The 18,821-nt window shown below is 43.4% G+C and overlaps 1 protein-coding gene across 4 annotated transcripts in view; it reads right to left on the reverse strand.

Annotated features, from left to right (window-relative positions):
* Positions 1-996: 996 nt before the first annotated feature.
* Positions 997-18,821, reverse strand: part of ZBTB44 (zinc finger and BTB domain containing 44) — a 38,276-nt gene continuing 20,451 nt past the window's right edge. Inside the window, exons 3-6 of one of the 4 annotated variants that reach the window (XM_080631609.1) lie at positions 16,642-16,726; positions 11,754-11,863; positions 9,000-9,300; positions 997-7,171 (exon numbers count right to left, since the gene is read on the reverse strand). In XM_080631609.1, the coding sequence (XP_080487735.1) occupies positions 6,889-7,171; positions 9,000-9,300; positions 11,754-11,863; positions 16,642-16,726 (779 nt within the window). In that variant the 3' untranslated portion in view covers positions 997-6,888. Of the gene's footprint in view, positions 7,172-8,999; positions 9,301-11,753; positions 11,918-16,641; positions 16,727-18,821 lie in introns of all 4 variants that reach the window. The other 3 variants (XM_080631608.1, XM_080631607.1, XM_080631610.1) reach the window with 3 other exon arrangements.

Genomic DNA, 18,821 nt, shown 5'->3' on the forward strand with positions numbered 1-18,821 from the left:
CTGCCCCATTCCCAATCCAAGGTTAATTGTGGCCACTTACTCTGCACCATGGAACACTCTTCCCTTTTCATTTTCATTCCTGTGTCAAATGTCAGATTAGACAGAAGGAAGAAGTTCTTTACTGGGAGGGTGCTGAGGCACTGCAACAGGCTGCCCAAAGCAGCAGTGGACACCCCATCCCTGGCAGTACTCAAGATCAAGTTGGACAGAGCCTTGGGTGACATGGTCTTAATGTGCCCATGACAGGGGGCTGGAACTGGATCATCCTTTCCAACCCAAACCATTCTATGATTCTATTACTGGAGCATATCCATCGCGCCAGCCTGCTGGTTACCCATACAGGCCACTGGGCAGAGCTACCATCATTTCAGCCAAGCATTACCAACCTCCCATTTTCCTACCTGTGCCCTAGCTATGTGTTGATCCCCACAGCATTCCAGCTCGGACACACAGGTGGGTGTGGAGAAGGCAAATCGATCCGCAAGGGTCACCAGAAACACCAGAGGTGTGTTTTAAGTGCCATGATCTAGGCTGTTTTGTGCCTATCCTGAAGCTCATGGCTGCGATCACAATGACTCTCTACAGTCCTAATTAACCATCTTCTGCTCTGACTAATGTGATTTGGCTCATTCTTGGCTGGCTTTCCATCACTAGAAGATGGCTGTTGCCTAAAAGAGAACATTAACACAAGGAAATGTGATATACCATGGAAAATTAAACAGAAATTTGGACTTTATTCTTAATACTCGTTAATCATGTCACTTTTCCAATCATTTCTTAACACTTCTCTTGGTTTAAGCCACCTTCCTCCCCAGTGACAACTTCAGCACCAGTGAGTCCTCCTCATCCTCCTCCCTTTTGAGATTAATCACAAGCAAAAGCTGTAAGAGAACGTAGCTCTAGCATCCGAGCTGCACCTTCTCACACAAGGGCAAGGCTGGTCTTTTGTGCTTCGAGCCAACCTCTGGAGTTAAATAACGACACAAAGCAAAGATATACTCCATAAAACATTAATATTTTAATGAAAAATCTTAGCTTCATGTTTCTATCCAAAGACACTCAAAACTAGTTTTTCTCCCCCCTTAATTTTGACCTATAATGGGACCAGTTTGACTTTTTTTTTTTGTATTTTAGACCATTTTTTTTTAAAGATTAAACAACCAGGCTAGCAAAAAGGTACCCAATACATACTTTTCTTATATCAAACAAGCTAGTATTTCAATACAATGTAACTATACAGAATATATACATGACACAGATGATCACAAAGCAAACACTACAGGCTCAGAACAGATTGGAAAACCCATGATATTCACATTGGTTACAAGAACTCTAAAAATGATTGTAACGTTGAAACGGCACTTGGTTTACAAAAGAAGTCACAAAAATAGTTATAGCCACCAAGAACTATGGTTCCTGAAAAATACTAATAGCCAGATAGGAGTCTATAAAATGTGAAGTGTATTTAAACATCGGATACATTAAAAAACAAAACCAAACCCAAAAAAACCCCCAACTCGGGGAAGTCAATAAACATGCCAAGTAATCTAGCTGTGGCCAGCATCAACAAGAGAAGCTGTACTGGGGATGAGATGACAACTGGATATACGGCTGGTGACTGGAGACTGGCACAAGTTAAAGGGGGTTCCACTGGTACTAAAATGCACAAAGAAGCCCAACAAGAATTTAATTCACATTGTTTTTTGCTTTCCCTCTTTTCCCTCTGAAGGGTTTCACCATAGGGCAGCACCTTGAAGTGAAGGCACTGCGGGAACAGGGCAAAGAAGCTGTCCAAGGACTTGGTGTAGCCAGGGCTATAGGTCAGGATATCAAAAGCATGCATCAGCTAAAGGAATGGTGAAACAACATCACTCCTCTGGGGACTTCAACAACCCTCAGGAAGACTGTAGGTAACAGTTGCCACACAGCACCAGGAGCTCAGTCGGCTTTATTTTGTTGTTAGTGCAACCAGGGTTGTAGTTGAGACCTGTGGGACACTGAATTACTGCGATAGCACACGTTGAGTTAACAAAAACCCAGAGCAGTAGCACTGTTGCATTAAAGTAATTCACAGTTGGTTCTCTTATGGTACGTTTCCTCCAATACTTGGAACTGACTCCATTTCTTAGGGACCTCTGATGGGGCTGAGGTTCCGTCCGGCCTTGAACCCTCTTATCTGCCATCGAGATGCTATGGAATTTATTATGTCCATAACTGGAGATGAGAACCCTCCAAAACTGGGTTTCACCTCCTAAGCAAAACTCCAACTTAATGGATCTGAATGAACATTAGCTATTTTCCCATATTCTGATGGTGTGGAAGTTGCAATGGACGCAGGAGCAACGGGCGCTCCTACAGCCCCAGTTTCTCCATCCCTGCAGGGTGCACAAAGCTCCCCTTCTATTTGCATATAAAATGCTTCCTGGTTCCTCTCAGAGAGAGACCAGTAATAGTCTCAGTGCTCTTATGTCCTGGGGCTGGAGGGGAAAGCCAGCAACCAAGAAACGACTGAAGCCCTCATATAAAAACTTGAAACCATAGCTTAAAAACAGTAACATTTTATCCCAGAAGGGACATATAGGGATCATAGTCTTACAAAATATATTTGACTGCATTGGCAGCTATTACTTCTTTTAAAAAGCCTAAATTCACACCTTTTAGACTCAAGATACATGTGAACCCAGAACCATTTCCCGTAACTTAGTTTACTAATCTCTCACTATGAGAGACTTGACCATAGTATCTGCGAGCCTGACAACTGAACTCAAACTCCAACACACGTCTTGTTTAATGCAGTGTTAAGAACAGTGACAAACGCAGTTCTGACCAGGAGCTCCAGTGGCTACAAGTGTAGGTGTCCCCATGGATTTCCAGTCTCTGCATGGAAAACCAAACCAAACCCTCACAACTCAGCCAAACCTCTCGCACGGTTACAACATTGCTTCTTTTTCTTCCACTCTTTGTGGGGAAATAAAAAGCTTCTGAGTTTTCCCCCTCTTCCAAAACACCACATTAAATCAGGAACAACACCTATCCCTTCCTTTCCCATTGTTCCCATCAGATGTACTGCTCTACATGATACACAAGGAGTAAAGACCCTGTGCAGACTCCGAGGATCCGGGTCCCTGGCATAGGGCAGAACCTTGCTAGTTCTGTGGTAGAGAAGGCACTCTGCTTGCAAAATGAACAGGGGAGGAAAGGATTTGCTACCGAGTGCAAAGACTGGTGCCACGTGGGAGAAGGACACGCAAAAGCAAGACAGAAATCACTTTGTGGATGGATTTGGAGACTACTCAATGACAAAGAAATGGCTGCAGCAGGTCATAGGTGGAGCTGTCTGGAACCACACCACCAGTAACTTAAAGATGAAGGGATTGGAGGGATAGAGGCTGAGAGTGATCTTGTTTGTGTCTTAGCAATGTTCAAAACCAGTGGATGGGAAGGGACAAAGATGGAGCCAGACCTTTCTCACTGGGCACAGACTGCAATACAAGTAATGTCACCTAAAGATACTGACCCCTTTTGAGGGTGAGGGTGGCCAGACACAGGAACAGGCTCCCCAGAGAAGCTGGGGAGTGTCTGCCTTGGCTGATATTTATCTGCCTGGACTGAGCAACCTCTTGTGCTGACTCTGTTTGGAGTGCAGTGATTGAAGATCACCTCCCAGTGCCTTCCAGTTCAACTCTTGTGGCATTCTGGGATCCCTGTCAAGCAGAAATATAAATGCATATCCAATAATGGTTGGGTTTTTTTGAGGGGGAAGAAAAAAGGGAAAAAAAAACCCAGAGAAAATAAACAGAAAAAAAGAGAAGGAACAAAAGGGAAAGAAGAAAAAGAGAGAAAAGAAGAAAATGCAGTTCAACCCCCTCTGATCATGGACTGAAAGGAATTTATGCTTTAGGTTTAATCCCAAGTGTAGTTTAAGGCAAGTTTCTTCCAGCTTAGTGAGATCTCCATCTCACCCAATTTGGAATCTAAGCATATTACAAACAGGGACTGGTTTAAGAGGTCCTATGTTTTACATCTCTCCTGTGAAGAACACCAGCATTTCAAAGAACTGAGCACTTCCAACAAGTTAGAGAGGAGAAATAAAGTGATAATTTGTATTTCACATGTGGTTACTTCAATGGAGAAAAGAGCTGTTAACAAGAAACAATTACACACAGGAATATGAACAAGTGAACCCAAGCCTAAATCAAGCAAACCAAATAAACTCTCTTGTCCCTGCAGTTGCATCAGATTGAAAAGTGAGAATTAAGATGTTACACTGAGACTACAGGGTTGAAAAGATCATGCCAGGTTGGACACAGGGGCTTGGAGCTACCTGTTCTATTGGAAGGTGTCCCTGCCTGTGGCAGGCAGTTGGAACTGGATGAGCTCTAAGGTCCCTTCCAGCCCAAACCAGTCTGGGATGCTATGATAACTCAGTGCAATGAACAATGAAACCCATGGCTTGCCTTGTGCCAAGGTCTTAGCAGTTAACGATACTTTTCAAGGAAGAACATGTTAGAGCTACAAAGTCCTCCCCCCCCTCCCCTTCTCTTTGGTATTGGGAAAACAGTTTGCCTTCTGATACAAAAGTTTAATCCAGATATGTCCGTGCTGTATTTGTGCAACTCCTCACCCTGTTTAGCAAAGCACCTAAAGGGTGAAATTACCAGAGTCTGACAGAAGATGATGTCCACCTTTGATTCTGGCCTCTGTGCAGGCTGGAAATGCATCTGTGCGTGAAGTACTTTTTAACCACAGGAATCACAAAGGATTCTCATAGACCTGCAAAGTGGAGTAACACTTATGGGACAAAAAGAAATGATGTATTTGAGTTCAGTGTCATAGCCCTATAATTCAGGATAAAACTCAGCAAAAGGCATTAGTTTCTCAATGACAGGAATTGGAAGTGGAAGAAGAGAACTGGTCTTTCATTCATCCCATCAACAGACACAGTACAGCATCCCCAAAAGAGAGTTTCTCCTTCAAGCCCTTTTAAGAAGACTTACAAAGGCAGACACACACGACTGGATTGTAGCAGAGAACTTTGCAGCATGTTCCTAAAACACCTTTTGGTGCAGAAACTTCATTCCAGTAACTTGGAAAGGACTTAAAACCCAACCGGTTTTGCTCTATTTAACTAAAATGTGTGGGTTTTACCTAAAACACAGCAGAGGAAAATTGCTGAAGTCACTGAAACCCTTTAAGCTCTTTCCAAAGGGCAATAAACCTTTTTCCTTACCCAAGTCAGCTATTAGTAGAACCCCCTCAGAGCCACAGAGTATCAGAGCTGCCTAAGCTAACAGAACACAACTCTATCTTGCAATATAACATGAGTTTTGTGCCTTCTGTTTTGTCAGGGGCAACCTTTCTCCATCGATTTCATTTCCTCCTCATGTCTGTGCAAACCAAATGCAGAGAGAACACAAGATTCAAAACTAAGGGGGTATGTCATGCCTTTGGAATACTTAGATAGTGGTAGGCATTTTGGCATCCAACACTGAGTTCACTTCAGAAGCAGTAAGGAAAATCACCAACCTCCTCTTGTATTTTGATTTCAAAGCAGTTCTAGAGCCCCCCCAAAGCAAACCTCCCTGCTCTGAAAAGCCCCCAGCCTAAATTTGCAGCTTTTTCTACCTATGGAAAAAACGAAATTGTAAATCTTTCCATTTATTGCTTACTTGAGCTGGGTGCGGAGCTGGAGTCACAGCCTGTAATAAACCCACTTGGCAAGGATTTCAAACGTTTGGGAACAGGAACAGTTCATCATTGCTCTATAGGCTTTTTGTAAACAACCCCCTGTTGGGTTAGAAAGTTGGCCTCTAAAGAGAATAAACTGCTTGTTTTGTCCAAAACAAGCCTGATAAACCTCTCTGAAGCTATACCTGCATATGGATAAACACAAGATGTGCAATAACTCACAGGAGAGCTCATTTCTTCCCATCTGTAAACTCCCTCTAGTTAGATCAGTCAAAAGTACAGGGGGAAGTGACGAGAAACTTCACTTCCTCATGAAGGAATGTTCTTCCTGAGGACAATCTGGCCATGATTTTGAAGAATTTATTGGGAAAACCTTCATTTTCACATGTGATTCCCCTTCTACAGAGACATACAGTCACGAGATACTTGTCAGGCTTGCATGGATATGTATTTTTCTAGCCTCAATTCATTCCTCACCATTAGGCTTTTCCCTGACTGCACTATTCCCACACCTAACCTTAGATGGGCAAACGTGGTTTGATCAAGCAGTTGCTAAAAGGACTGGGATATCAGAAGGAGGAATACCTGGCATGACATCACTGGGTTTGTCAGAACTGATTCGTTTGAGATGGAAAAGGGACAACGTGCGTGGCTGTGAGTTTCAAAACTGCTTACTGCTTCCAAGAGAAGGGTTACAGTAAGTGCTTTGAAAAGCAGCAGGCACAGAGCTAGGAAGTGTCATTTTTTACGCAGGAGATTAAAGCATCCACTCGAAACTAGTTAAAACCGTTCAGGAATGCTTCCCAATGCTTGTCATTTTAAAAAGGTTTCCTCTGATTCCTTTCCCTTCACCAGAGGGTCTGCAGAAGCAAGAGGAACGCAATGAGCTGCTCTAACTGTGGAAGAAGAGATAGTTAAAGGGATCTGAATCGGTTGTTCTTCTTTCGAGGTGTCTCACAGCTTCCATGGTGTTCTGACAGGATCTTTTTTTGTGCAATCAGTCTTAAATATTTTCACAGAAGTGAGCATTCAGTCATGACAAATACCGTAACATCTGGTGCAGTTTTCGGTTTAAAGCGTAGCTTACAAAGGAAAAAGGGAAAATCTCCCCACTTCTCTTCAAAAAAAAAAATTAAATTAAAATGTACAGGACCAAACACAGGCACTTTCCAAAGAACAAAAATGAAACCAAACCATGACTTATTCAATAGTAATGGATGACAGCTCCTGTTTCGGAGGGTCACCTGCGGCTGCCTCAGCAGTGGCGTTAGTCTTTGGCTGCTCTGGCACATCTTCTTCCTTCTCTGCCAACCCACCCAGAGACCCCAAGGGGAAAGTGCTTTCACAATTCTGAGTTGACGACACCTGTGAAATGACAGGCATTTGGACAGAAGAGTTGCTTTCAAAGCCATGCTCCCCTAGCTCATACTGCCCAAGGGTCTCTTCTTGTTCCTGGTTTAAGTAGTCCGGTACTAGGAAGTCACTAGAAGAGGGGCAAAGGACAGAAGAGAAATGTCATTTCTCACACAAACATCAGAGGTAGCAGTTTATATCACACAAGCTACACAAAGCATTGCACAGAGAACAAGAATATTCATTTCACATTGCCCCGAGATCATCACAGTGACATACTTCACTAAGCACTATACCCTGGTTCCCATTTAAACGCAAACAGAATGTATTCAAAGGCATCTACTTTGCATCTGTATTTCCTCCACAACAACCTCTTCTTATTTAGATTGCATCACCTTGCTGAGAATGAAAGTTAATGTCTAGAACATCATCTGGCATTGAAAACCTCCTTGGGAAAAAGGGAGCACTCAGCTTTTCAAAGTAGAAACAAAACTGAGTTCAGCACTGGCAAAGATGTGGCCTTTGAGATAAGATCCAGCCCAGAGAGAGCAGCATTCTCCTCACAGTGGACAAGCAGAAGGGGAGGGTTCTGCCAGCCGCAGTGGTGCTTTGTGTTCTTGACTCATATCACACACAGTTACTTCCCATTCTAGCCCTTTCTGGACACCACTTCTGGAACATACTCTTCCTATGGATGCACCCAAAGAAAACCTACCAAACTCCCAGTAGTATTTTCCCATGTCAGCACCAGACATGTGAGTTTGCACTTGAGGCAAGTATATATGTATCACATACATGCACGTTTGCCTTGGTTCCTCTCCTTGTACTAAACCATCTAAAAGCAGTCCTGTTCTTAAACGACAGCAGCTTCAAATCCCAACTCACTGTACTCTAAGCCTCAAACTAAAGGGAGGCCTATAGCAACTAAAATCACATTCTTTAATCTGACTCACATTTGATGACAGCAATCAAGTGCTTTCCACAACCACGGCTCCAGTTTCAGCACAAGCGCTAAGAACAAGAACTGCGTAAAGCCCCAGATCCGAAGCACTTGTACTTTTAAACAATCTTCTGTTGGAAAAACACTGCCTGGCTTTCCTGCTTTGTTTTGCCATTTTTCTCCTGTTACATCACTTCTGACATAACCAAACAGAACAAAATGCTGCAATGTTTTGCAGGGGGAAAAGCATCGTGTTTAGAAACCACGAGGGATGGTGCTGTAGATGCTGTGACAGTTACATTTGTCTTGCTCTGCTCAAGACTGGCACCAAGCTGCACTCTCTCTCTAGGTTTAATAGCTGCAGAATCCATCCTTCTCCAAGTTCCCTCATCCACTTTTGTGTTTTCCTATCTCAAATTCCAACAGTTATAAACATTTATTTCGATATGGGAACACAGTGCTTGGCTGAACCTCAGAACCTTTTAGTGAAGTGCATTTGTGATTCAGGCCAAGTCTTTTGTGCCCTGCTAAGCAAGAAATGCACAACTGGCCCATACTATTTCAAAGCCTGTTTGCCTAATCATTTGGTAACAGGTCACCTAGAAAATGAAAAGAGAGAAGGCATGGGGTCATGCAACCTTTCCACATCAAGCAAGTGCTTAAAATACAGTAGTAAGTCTATTCCCTATGTAAGTGACCAGGTTTTGAGTAGCAAATCATTCACTGGACTCCACAGACACTCCAGTACGCAACGCTCTGGTTGAACACCATCAGCCTGTCCAGAGATACTACTGAAAAGAGAAATGAAGTAACCCAGAAGCAGCCTGCGCATCCTTCAGTGCCCTCCTACACAGCTCAGATGCTGTAAGACAGGAGATACAACAGGTAGTGGCTCAAGAATGCTTTTGGTGGCAGCCTGAGGAGAGGCACAGCAGGCTGCCCTGCAAGCAGGAAAAGATGATTTAGGAAAGGAAGAGAAAAGCACGTTTCCCTGGTAGGTTTTTGCTGTGCACCTCACCTGCTCTGGAAGTAGTTTGCTAGCTCTGACGCTTCATGGTTCAAGCTCCTCAGGTGAACGATTAAATTCCCAGAGTTGGTGAACATGGCGCCACATGTTTTGCACTCGTAAATCCGAGGCTTGCGGATAATGTGCCGGGAAACCCGCATGTGGTGTTTATATTCCCCGAAGGAAGTGAAAGTGGCACTACATATCTGGCACCGGAAACAGCGTTTACCTTCGTGCTTCAGGCGATGCATCTTGAGCGAGTAAGCGCGGGTGAACTTTTTCCCACAGCGGTCACACTGAAATGGTTTAATGCCTGTGGAGGAGAGAGCAAAGAAACACTCAGTCACCTTCTGGAAGGAGAGCTCAGGGGCAACATCCTTGCAGATTCCCCACGGGAAGAAGGCAGCAGCTGTGGCCGCGCACAGCGAAGTGCTGCTCTGGGAAGCAATTCACTTAAAAATAGCAGGAACCACAGAATCATGGAATGGTTTGGGTTGGAAAGGACCTTAAAGCTCATCAAGTTTTATGGCCACGGGCAGGGACACCTTGCTCCAAGCCCCGTCCAAACTGGTCTTGAACACTGCCAGGGACGGGGCAGCCACAGCTTCTCTCTGCCAACACCTCACCACCCTCACAGGGAAGTATTTCTTCCTTATACCCAACCTGAATTTCCCCTGGACATATAGAACAGAGCTCCACTTCCTCTGACCCAACTGCCAATGCATTTCATAGCAAGTGTGACCTGTCCATAACACTCACACTTTTCTTCCCCCCAGTTTAACATGAACAAAAGCCTCACTGGATTAAACCATGGTTAAAATCCTCAGCCACAGCCAAAAAGTATCTGCTGCAGCAGTCATCTCAAGCCACCTTTGAAGTCCTTTGATCTCAGGAGATTCTTGTGCCAGACTGGTTCCCAACAATGCAATTATCAGCCTGCCCTTAATTGCAATGGGCTTTATTGCTGGCTGTCTTTGGCCTCAGAGAAGTGTTCTGGCAGGGGGACTGTGTGCACAAGGATGCCCCTGTCATGCAGCAGGAATGGTGATAAAAGGGGGAAGGAGCAGCTTTTATGTTGCGTGGGAACCTCTCTGGACAACCATTTTCAGCAGCTCTGCATGACACGCAGCTCTCCAAAACAGTTCAGGTTCACGCCTCTATGTATTCATTTAGAAACTCTGTTACTGGTTCATTTTGCACTTATTACAGTCATAAACCCCTTAAAAACAAGCGCTCTGCAACATGTGGCAGTGGCCAAGAGCATGGAATCACACCCCAACACAACTATTACAACAGGAAAGACTGAATCACCAAAAAAGTTAAGATTGAATAAAAACTCTGAGCTCCACAAAGTGTGGCAATCCAACCACGAGGCCAAGAATCTGGAATCTGCAGCTCTATTCATAATAGGGCTGTCAAGGAAGGAAAAAGGTTCATTCAAAAGGCTGAATGTGCATCAGCCCAGGCTGTTAATTCCACTCTGCTTTTCCTTATGTTCAAAGCAGGAGCTCAACTATTAATTGGGGCTTTTAGACAGAGAAAGCTGTAGTTAAGGTTACACTCAAACTCCTTGTTAAGCACATGAAAACAAGTTAATACACCAGGATATTGTCTTGTGGAGCTAAACCCCGTCATGCTCTTGGACTGTCCAAAGGCATCTATTTCCTCTGATGGCTGGAGGAAAATCTCTTCAGCCATTCTGCTTATGGGAAAACACTCACAACATTTAACAGATTCGAGGGTTTCTTTTGCATGCTGATTACACTGAAACAGCCATCCAAATCTCTCCTACTTTGCCTACTTGATGGGTTGGCCAAAGATGGTTTGCTGTCTGTCTGTCTGCTGTCAGTTAAGACTTCAGCAGCCAGCTAGGGATAATTTCATAGCTGATATGCCCACAAAGTTGGCTTTCTAAGTGTTTAACTCATATTATTATTGCTGGCCTAAACATAGGATGGTCATTTTTCTTGAAGGAATAACTGCTGACAGTGAAAAAAATCACCTCTTGACAATTGTGGTTGCTCTGGCCCAAATGCTACAGCATCTGTGCGCAGGCCAGAGTCAAGCTCAAACCAGGAGGTGCTAAACCAAGTGATCCAGTGCAATAACCCTTCCGTGTTCCCTTCATTCACTACAATTTCAACGCTATTGCCAGATAATGCTGACAAGTGAAAAACATCAAGAGCAAAGACATTAGGTGTTCATACTTGTTGCATGAATGCAACAATTTAGGGATCAAGACTCCAAGGAGGCATTCACTCAAACCTTTTGCTACACGTACTATCTGTAGCAGCTAAATTGCTTATCAAACCAAATCAGCTGTCCTGCAAACCCTCCATAACCTCTGAGATCCAAAGGCATACAACATTCTTCAGTGCAAGGACATAAAATAGACAACATATTCTTATGGTTGCAAGTCTCCTCTAGAACACAGCAAACAATTACAACATGTAAGAGGAAGAATTTCAGTCTACGTAATTTCTTTAGGAGAATAAAAAAAGCCACATATACTTTAGTTCATCTCATGGAAATGACTTGTTCTGATGAGTTTCAGGTAATCAGCTGTTCTTCAGTCCACACAAACACTCGTCATCCATGAGCAGAACTATCAGATTTGATGGATCAAAACAAGCATTCAGTGAGACATACCTCTCTCCAACCTCTCTGAAACTGAAATCCTCAAGCACTTGGCAGGGGATTAAAGCAGAACTGCATTATTCCATTCTATTGAGTCTATAAAGCAGTAATTCTTGGAAGGTTTCTTACCTGAGTGGATAAGCATGTGTTGTTTTAAGTTCTGAATGCGAGTGAAGCGGACCCCACAGGTTGGACACTGAAAAGGTCTGTCTGGACCATTGGGGCTGGGTCTCTCTGTGCTGCTGGTAGAAGGAGCAATGTAGAGTTGGTAGGGATACTGAACGTTCTCCAAACTACAAAGAGAAAAGTCACTCGTTTACAAGCAAGCTAGAGGGAAAAAGAATAAGCGAGTGGAAAGCTGCCTTGAACACAGTTGGATGAGAAGAAGAAAAAGCCTGGCACATCACACTGCTCTGGAAATCTGCCTCTGAATTCTTACAGTCATCAACTTCAAGTATACCAGAGAGCCCTAGACTAGAATCACAGACTGGGTTGGGTTGGAAAGTACCTTAAAGATCATCCAGCTCCAACCTCCCTGCCACGGGCAGGGAAATAACCTCTGACTTGTGCTCCTTTGAGCACTAGCTGCAAACTGAACTTCGTTTTCCAGGCGTGGGCATTTTCTCAAGCATCTTGACCGTTTCCCACCAGCAAACAGCCCCTGAGGAGGAATTTCAGGACCTGAGCAAACCGGGAAGCAAATGGGTATTCTGCAGCTTCAGTGATACGTACAGATGAAGTTAAAGCTGATTCTGCTTCATTTCCATCCAAGTTCAATGAATTACATATTTCTAAGTTGAAACTATTAATCTATTGATTAATACCTGCTCCCTGTCTGATTCAATCAGCTCTAAGAGAACAGCTCAAGAATAGCTGCATTTAAATACGAGCACACAAGAAAGGAACAATTTACCTTTCAAAGGAATTTAGCTCAAACTGACTAATTGCTCCTACATAGCCTCGAGCTGCAAAAACTACCCTGGAATAATCCAAGTCCTCTGGCAAGGAACTTGCTTCACTAAAGGGCACAGTACAGTGAAAACAAATCTGGTTCAAACATAACAGCAAGAGGAGTTTGGACTTACCTGGGGTTTCCCTTTCCTGAGCATTAAGGTCTCTATTTTGTGTTGAACTACATTTCAGCTTGCTCCCAGCCTGATAGAATACCAGATGTCACTGGACAGGGAACTGCTCTGAGCCTGAATATCCCACAGCCACAACAACTCCAGTTTAGTTTGACTAAACTCTACTGTCTGAAATGGGATGTGTCTCCTGTTGCACATAGTCAAAGTCCCCTTAACTAAACAAATCCTTCTGCTGGTCCCCTTCCATCTCCAGCCCAGGCTGCTGGTTTCAAGATGAGGCTGAATCTGGGGACTTTTCCCACTCACAGGAATGAAACATGTACTTTGCACAAAGATATTTCCCTACACAGCAGATACAAAGCCATAGACCAGACCAGGAAGACAAGAATCACCTCTTTCAATTTGTCTGGAACTGGATGTCAGTACAACTGGGAGAACTGGTATTTGAATTCTGAGCACGTGATGGGTCTCTGCAGCAAAAGCTCCAGCTGTAAAACGTATCTGGAGAGAAAGAGAGCACCAGGTACCTCTCGATACACAGCAGATAAAAGGAGCTTAGTAGCAATCAGTCTGTAAACCCCAGAAGGATTTCTGGCCTCACATGGAACTGGAATAGTATTTGCTCTAGGGAAGAAATTTTATTGTCCTTCACTTCTTTTTATACACAGCAGGGTCCAGAGAGCTGTGGGGAAGAGAGATGCTGACAGAACTGTTGATCTTTGCTAAAGGGAATGTTTGCAAGGGGAAGCTAGAGCTCATATCCTGGGCCTGGCAGAATGCAGCTCACTGCCACTTAAGTGCCTACAAAAGCCAACTGAGGGCTCCCCAAATGCACTTGAAATAAGTGAAAGGGGTTTAAAAGGAAGGTTTGGATTTGTCTGAGCAAATTCCTGAGCACCTCTGGCACTCCTGTCCCTCTCTGGGAGCAGCTCACTAGAGAAAGGACAGATTTTACTCTACTCAGACGTGGAAATAGCAGCTTGTGTCTCTGGAGTTGGTATGGCTGTACACTTCCCACCTTACCAATGACAACTCCATCAACACAGACTGACAGACAAGTCTGCTACACAAACTGTCTTAGGAAAGGCAAGGAGAAAAGAAAGGAGAAAGGAAAGGAGAAAGCAAAGGGGAAAGGAAAGGGGAAAGGGAAAAGAAAGGCGAAAGAAAAGACTGCAATAAAAAGCCTAAGGCATAGCAATCCAGCTGCCATAAGAGCCTGGTGCTCAAACACAAGTGATTCAGGCCCAAGATGGACAACATGCCCTCATCTGGCACTTGCCAAATCTCATGCAGACTGGCAAAGGGACAAATCCCTTTGGAAAAGGTCTCCTTGCCCTCAGCTGGGTGGAGAATTCACCATTCCAATTTTCACAGCTATGTGCAATGCATGGGGGCTGAAAAGGCTGACTGGCCAGGTATCAGGAACTACTCATAGATGTATGTCCATGTACACACACGCATATCATTCACACTGTGCTCAGATGAGAATGAATTCAGCTTCTGCACAAGAAACAGAAGAGCTATAGATACAAGCCCCTAGAAGAAATGTAGGATGAAGTTTGCTTTTCTCCTACACAGAAGCTTCCTGAGCTTCTACAATGGGAATCATGAGGCTCTCCAGCTACCAATAACTGGTATGACTCTTTCTATCCTCACACTGCAAGCAGGCTGAAATAGCTACTGGTGACATAACTGTGGAGCTTAGCATAAGGAAGGGACTACATTTGCAACACAAACATGTTTTCTCTCCCCCCTGCTTCTTTTTCCCCATAAATACTCCATTTTACATGACTTGCAAATGGGAGACTCGTGGCATTTGACATTTCCTCTCAGAGCTTTTCTGTAAGAGCCAGATAAAGAGATAGGTTTAAAATGTTCTCCCTCTGACACTAAACTATTCTACTTGTCAGATTTTCTTCTTTTCACCATGAGATTGTATACGTATTTAACTGAACTCTGACAAACGGCAGTGCCAAAATGCTCAGCGAGCCTAAAAGTGTTCTCTAGGTGTAAATAACAATGATTTCAGCTAAGTGGAGGTTCTCATTCTACTGGATCACAGAGACCTTTTAAAATTGAGCCTCTGTAACTCCTGTTTAAATGCAGCCTTTTGAAACACAGACTGTTAAACCAGGCAAGGCTGAATTACAGATGTGTTAGAACAGTGCATTATACTCCAAATGTGGAATATCAGAGACAGCCTTCACTGGGAAACAGGAGTTTTTCATACCTAACAGATTGCTGTGTGCCTATTACTACACGAAACACTGATTCAGGAGGGGGATCAATTCCTAATGTGCACATTTAACACAGAAACTCAAGAGAGAAGCAATCTTCAGTGTTTAAATACTTACAATTGTCTCCACAGTGCTAAGGATGTTAATAGTGGAAGAGCTTTAGACGGCCTCATCTTTTGCTTTGGTTTATGAACAGAAACATAATCCATGCTGACTAGAAAATACAGTTTTCCATATGGATTTGCATCATCCACCTACAGCTGATTGTGACATTCTGAGAATCTCTATTAATAAAATGATGTACAACCTGCCCTTCAACTAAAGGAGCATTCAAATGGATTCATGGAGTAAGGAAGGTCTTGGCACTTTCACCTGAGTTTATAAAATGAATCATTCCATAAGAAAAATTAGGTCTAGAGTCTAAAATTCCCATAAATTCCCACTTTTTTATTGCAAAATTCCCATATTGCTTCCCTTGTTGTATAAATTATATGCAAATTCCAGTCAGTTTTGCTGATGCTTCTGTTCCTTATTTTCAACCTGGGCAAATTCTTTCCTCTTCTGCATGGAAGAGACTTGTAGTGGGAATTTTCAGTGTTTTTAAAGGATTTTATGTATCTGGGATTTGTGCTGAAGCTCTGCAATTTCCTAGGAAATGTCTGAAATAATCCAGTGCTGAAAACTCGTATTCCACTTGACTTTAGAGCTATAGCTTTCACAGTGTGTATTAGTTCCAATGCAAATGTGTGCTCCTACTGTCAATTCAAATCCTAAGTGCTGGGTATTGGTTTTGCACTGTGGTTTGTTAGCAGATAGATTAAATCTTCTATTTTCCCTTCGGATTTAATCCTGCAATGGGACGGGTTTCAGATGGAAATGGCAGGAAAGATTTTACGAGCTAGGAAAATGCAGCTCCTGATACTTCGCTCTACAGGGAGAATCACTAGATGTTTCCCAAAGGTTCCCACTTCTTCCTCAGCCCCACTTGGCTCACAAAACACTATTTAAAGCTAGTGCGTTGCTTAGAAAGGGGGTCATTAACTATACAGGCCATCCCACCAAAGCAAAGAAATCCATTCAAAGTGGTGGTGTGCACCCTTGTGTGACACTTGCAGGTACATTGGCTGTAAGAGAACTACATCTTGGACCAAACAGACCCATTTTAGTTTGGTTTTCTCTGCCAGCCTTCCCTTGTAAGGGATTCTCTTTATAAATCACTCATCTCAGCCCAGCCAAACACTGCTAAATATTTACACCAAGTGACACACAGCACCTTGGTGAGAAGCTACATGCAGAAAGCCTGGGAGAGAAGATTTAAGGCTGTTCTGTCTCTTGGGTGGTTTAAGGCAATAGCAAAGTTTGGTGAAGCCAGGACTAGGGACTTGGTTTTGCAGCTTTATGTCAGCTTTAGCATCCATGCAACTACCACACTTGTTTCATAGTGCAGATTTTGCTTTAATCTATTAATAAAGGGAAAACATGACTATCTTTCTTCACAGGAAATGAAAAGCAACAAGTAAGCAAATCCTGACTTTCATCACCTCCATTCTTCTACAGCATCTGAACCTTCAGGCACTGATTGTACTTTGATCACCACAGAGAAGTAGATGTAGAACAACTAAACATAGTGGGATTAAGGCTGGAGAGGGTAATTACAGCACAGCAGAACAGTTTGCACACCACACTGGTACATACCGATCATCATCATCTGCGTGAGCGTTAGTGCCAGAGGTACTTTGGAGTGTGGGTAGTCCCTCCGTGACACCCTCATCTATTGAGCCTAGGCAAAGAAAAAAGGGGGATTTAATGCAAATAAGTGTTCAAAAAGGGTCAGAGGGGCAGGTGAATACACATTCGTTTTCCCAAATGGTGTAAGATACTAAAATTGTCTTGGAAAATCATTTAGGAAACCCAGAGGCAACATGTTCCAAATGCACTTCTCCGCACAGATTATATAGGACATGGACAACTCAAAGGGCAAGTATTTGGCACACCTCGAAAAGAAGCTATGTTAAATAGAGTCAGAGTTTTCCACATGCAAGCACTGTAAAGCAGGAATTTCATCAGTATTCAAGACTTCTTGAGCAATAAAGTTCAATCCTGCTACACTACATTGTGTTCTAGACCTTCCATATGTGTATCTGTTGATAATGCCTTCATTTATTGATAAGACGCTTAGAGAGAAAGAGCCCCACGAGACATTAGAAATGCAACACAAAAGAGACCAAACATCTGTTTGTAAGAGAAATGTACACACAAACCCATTCCAGGGCCTTGCTCAGGGCACCAGCAGTCAAGCAAAGGCAGCTCAAGTGGGTTTTGGAAATGGAATCTAAGGTAAACACAGCACTAAACCAAAGCTACCTCATTCACCTGAAGCGGCTGTGGCTCAGATGGGTCTTCCTCCGGTGTTGAATCCTTGTCTAGGTGCATTAAGCAAGGTTGGTTTTGCCTGATGCCACCACAACAGGGAGGGAAGTTGGCAATACAGTGCTAAAACAATGCTGAGAACTGGTACCCACCCCTGCAATCGCACCCCTTAAGTAAAAGAATTCTCTGGGCTGCACCACAAGCAGCGTGAGGTTGGGTGAGACCCAACCTGCAGCACTGAGTGCAGTTCTGGTGTCCTCAACATCAGAAGGACATGGAGATGTTGGAGCAAAGCCAGAGGAGGCCACGAGGATGATCAGGGGCTGGAGCACCTCCTGTATGGAGACAGGCTGAGAACATTGGGGCTGTTCAGCCTGGAGAAGAGAAGCTGCATGGAGACCTCAGAGCAGCTTCCAGTGTCTGAAGGGGGCTACAAGGATGTTGGAGGACTCTGCATCAGGGACTGTAGTGAGAGGACAAGGGGTGATGGGTTCAAACTGAAACAGGGGAAGTTCAGGTTAGATCTAACGCAGAAGCTCTTCCCTGTGAGGGTGCTGAGGCGCTGGCACAGGGTGCCCAGAGAAGTAGTACAGACTCCCGAAGAGCTGTCCCTCTAAAGGACAGTGTGTTCTATAAAACCTTCCTGAAGTGAGCTATCATTGCCCTTACCTGATGGGCTGGTGATGGGAGGAAACTGCATCTCTGGCAGAGATTTCTACTCAGAATAACACCAGTAGCATCAAAATGTTTAATTCTGGAATGAGCTAACAAACTGTATTTGGGGAATTCAGCACCTATGCAATCTATAACGTTCCAAAAGCCAATCCCATTCTGCTTTATCCTTCTTGCTCTTGCAATACTTCACTGAAAAGCACACCAAATTGCTCTTAGGATTAATTTCATGCCTTCCCTTCTCAAATGGAAACAGTGTTAATGAGTTAGGAAAATCTCTTCTCAGACATATCTATTGTTGTAACCACAATGACTTATTTATCAGGGCCTTGCTTCATGTCTCCTTCCATCTTAGAAAGTGCTTCCAAACAGAATAAATTGCAAATGAACAATCCTTGAAATGGCCCAAATGGTGAATAAGAGCTTTTTGCACCATCAGAAGGAGAGGCAGGAATGCTTTTCTAAATGCACTATAAAACACTGAGATAAATATATGCAATTATAGGAGGAAAATATGTTCAGGGAAGAGAAAGCTGTACTTGAACGTATCTTGCTGCCTGCATTTACTGTTCTTCTATTGCTGCATAAGGAAATACATCTTTGGGAGGTAAAAAATGCTTTCTAGCTACATCATATGTTAGGTATATAAGAACTCTGCTAGTAAGTAAGAGCCTTGTTTCTCTTTGTAGCTAAATGTGAATAAAAACTATGCTGAGGATGGTTAACAGTGTTACGCAGAGACCATTAAATATGAATTCAAACATAGGCAAAGACAAAACCAGATTTGTGCTTTGAAGACCCTGGCCTAACACATTTCTTCTCTCTGCAGCCAT

This window comes from Psittacula echo, assembly GCF_963264785.1.
Source record: "Psittacula echo genome assembly, chromosome: 18".
NCBI lineage: Eukaryota > Metazoa > Chordata > Aves > Psittaciformes > Psittacidae > Psittacula > Psittacula echo.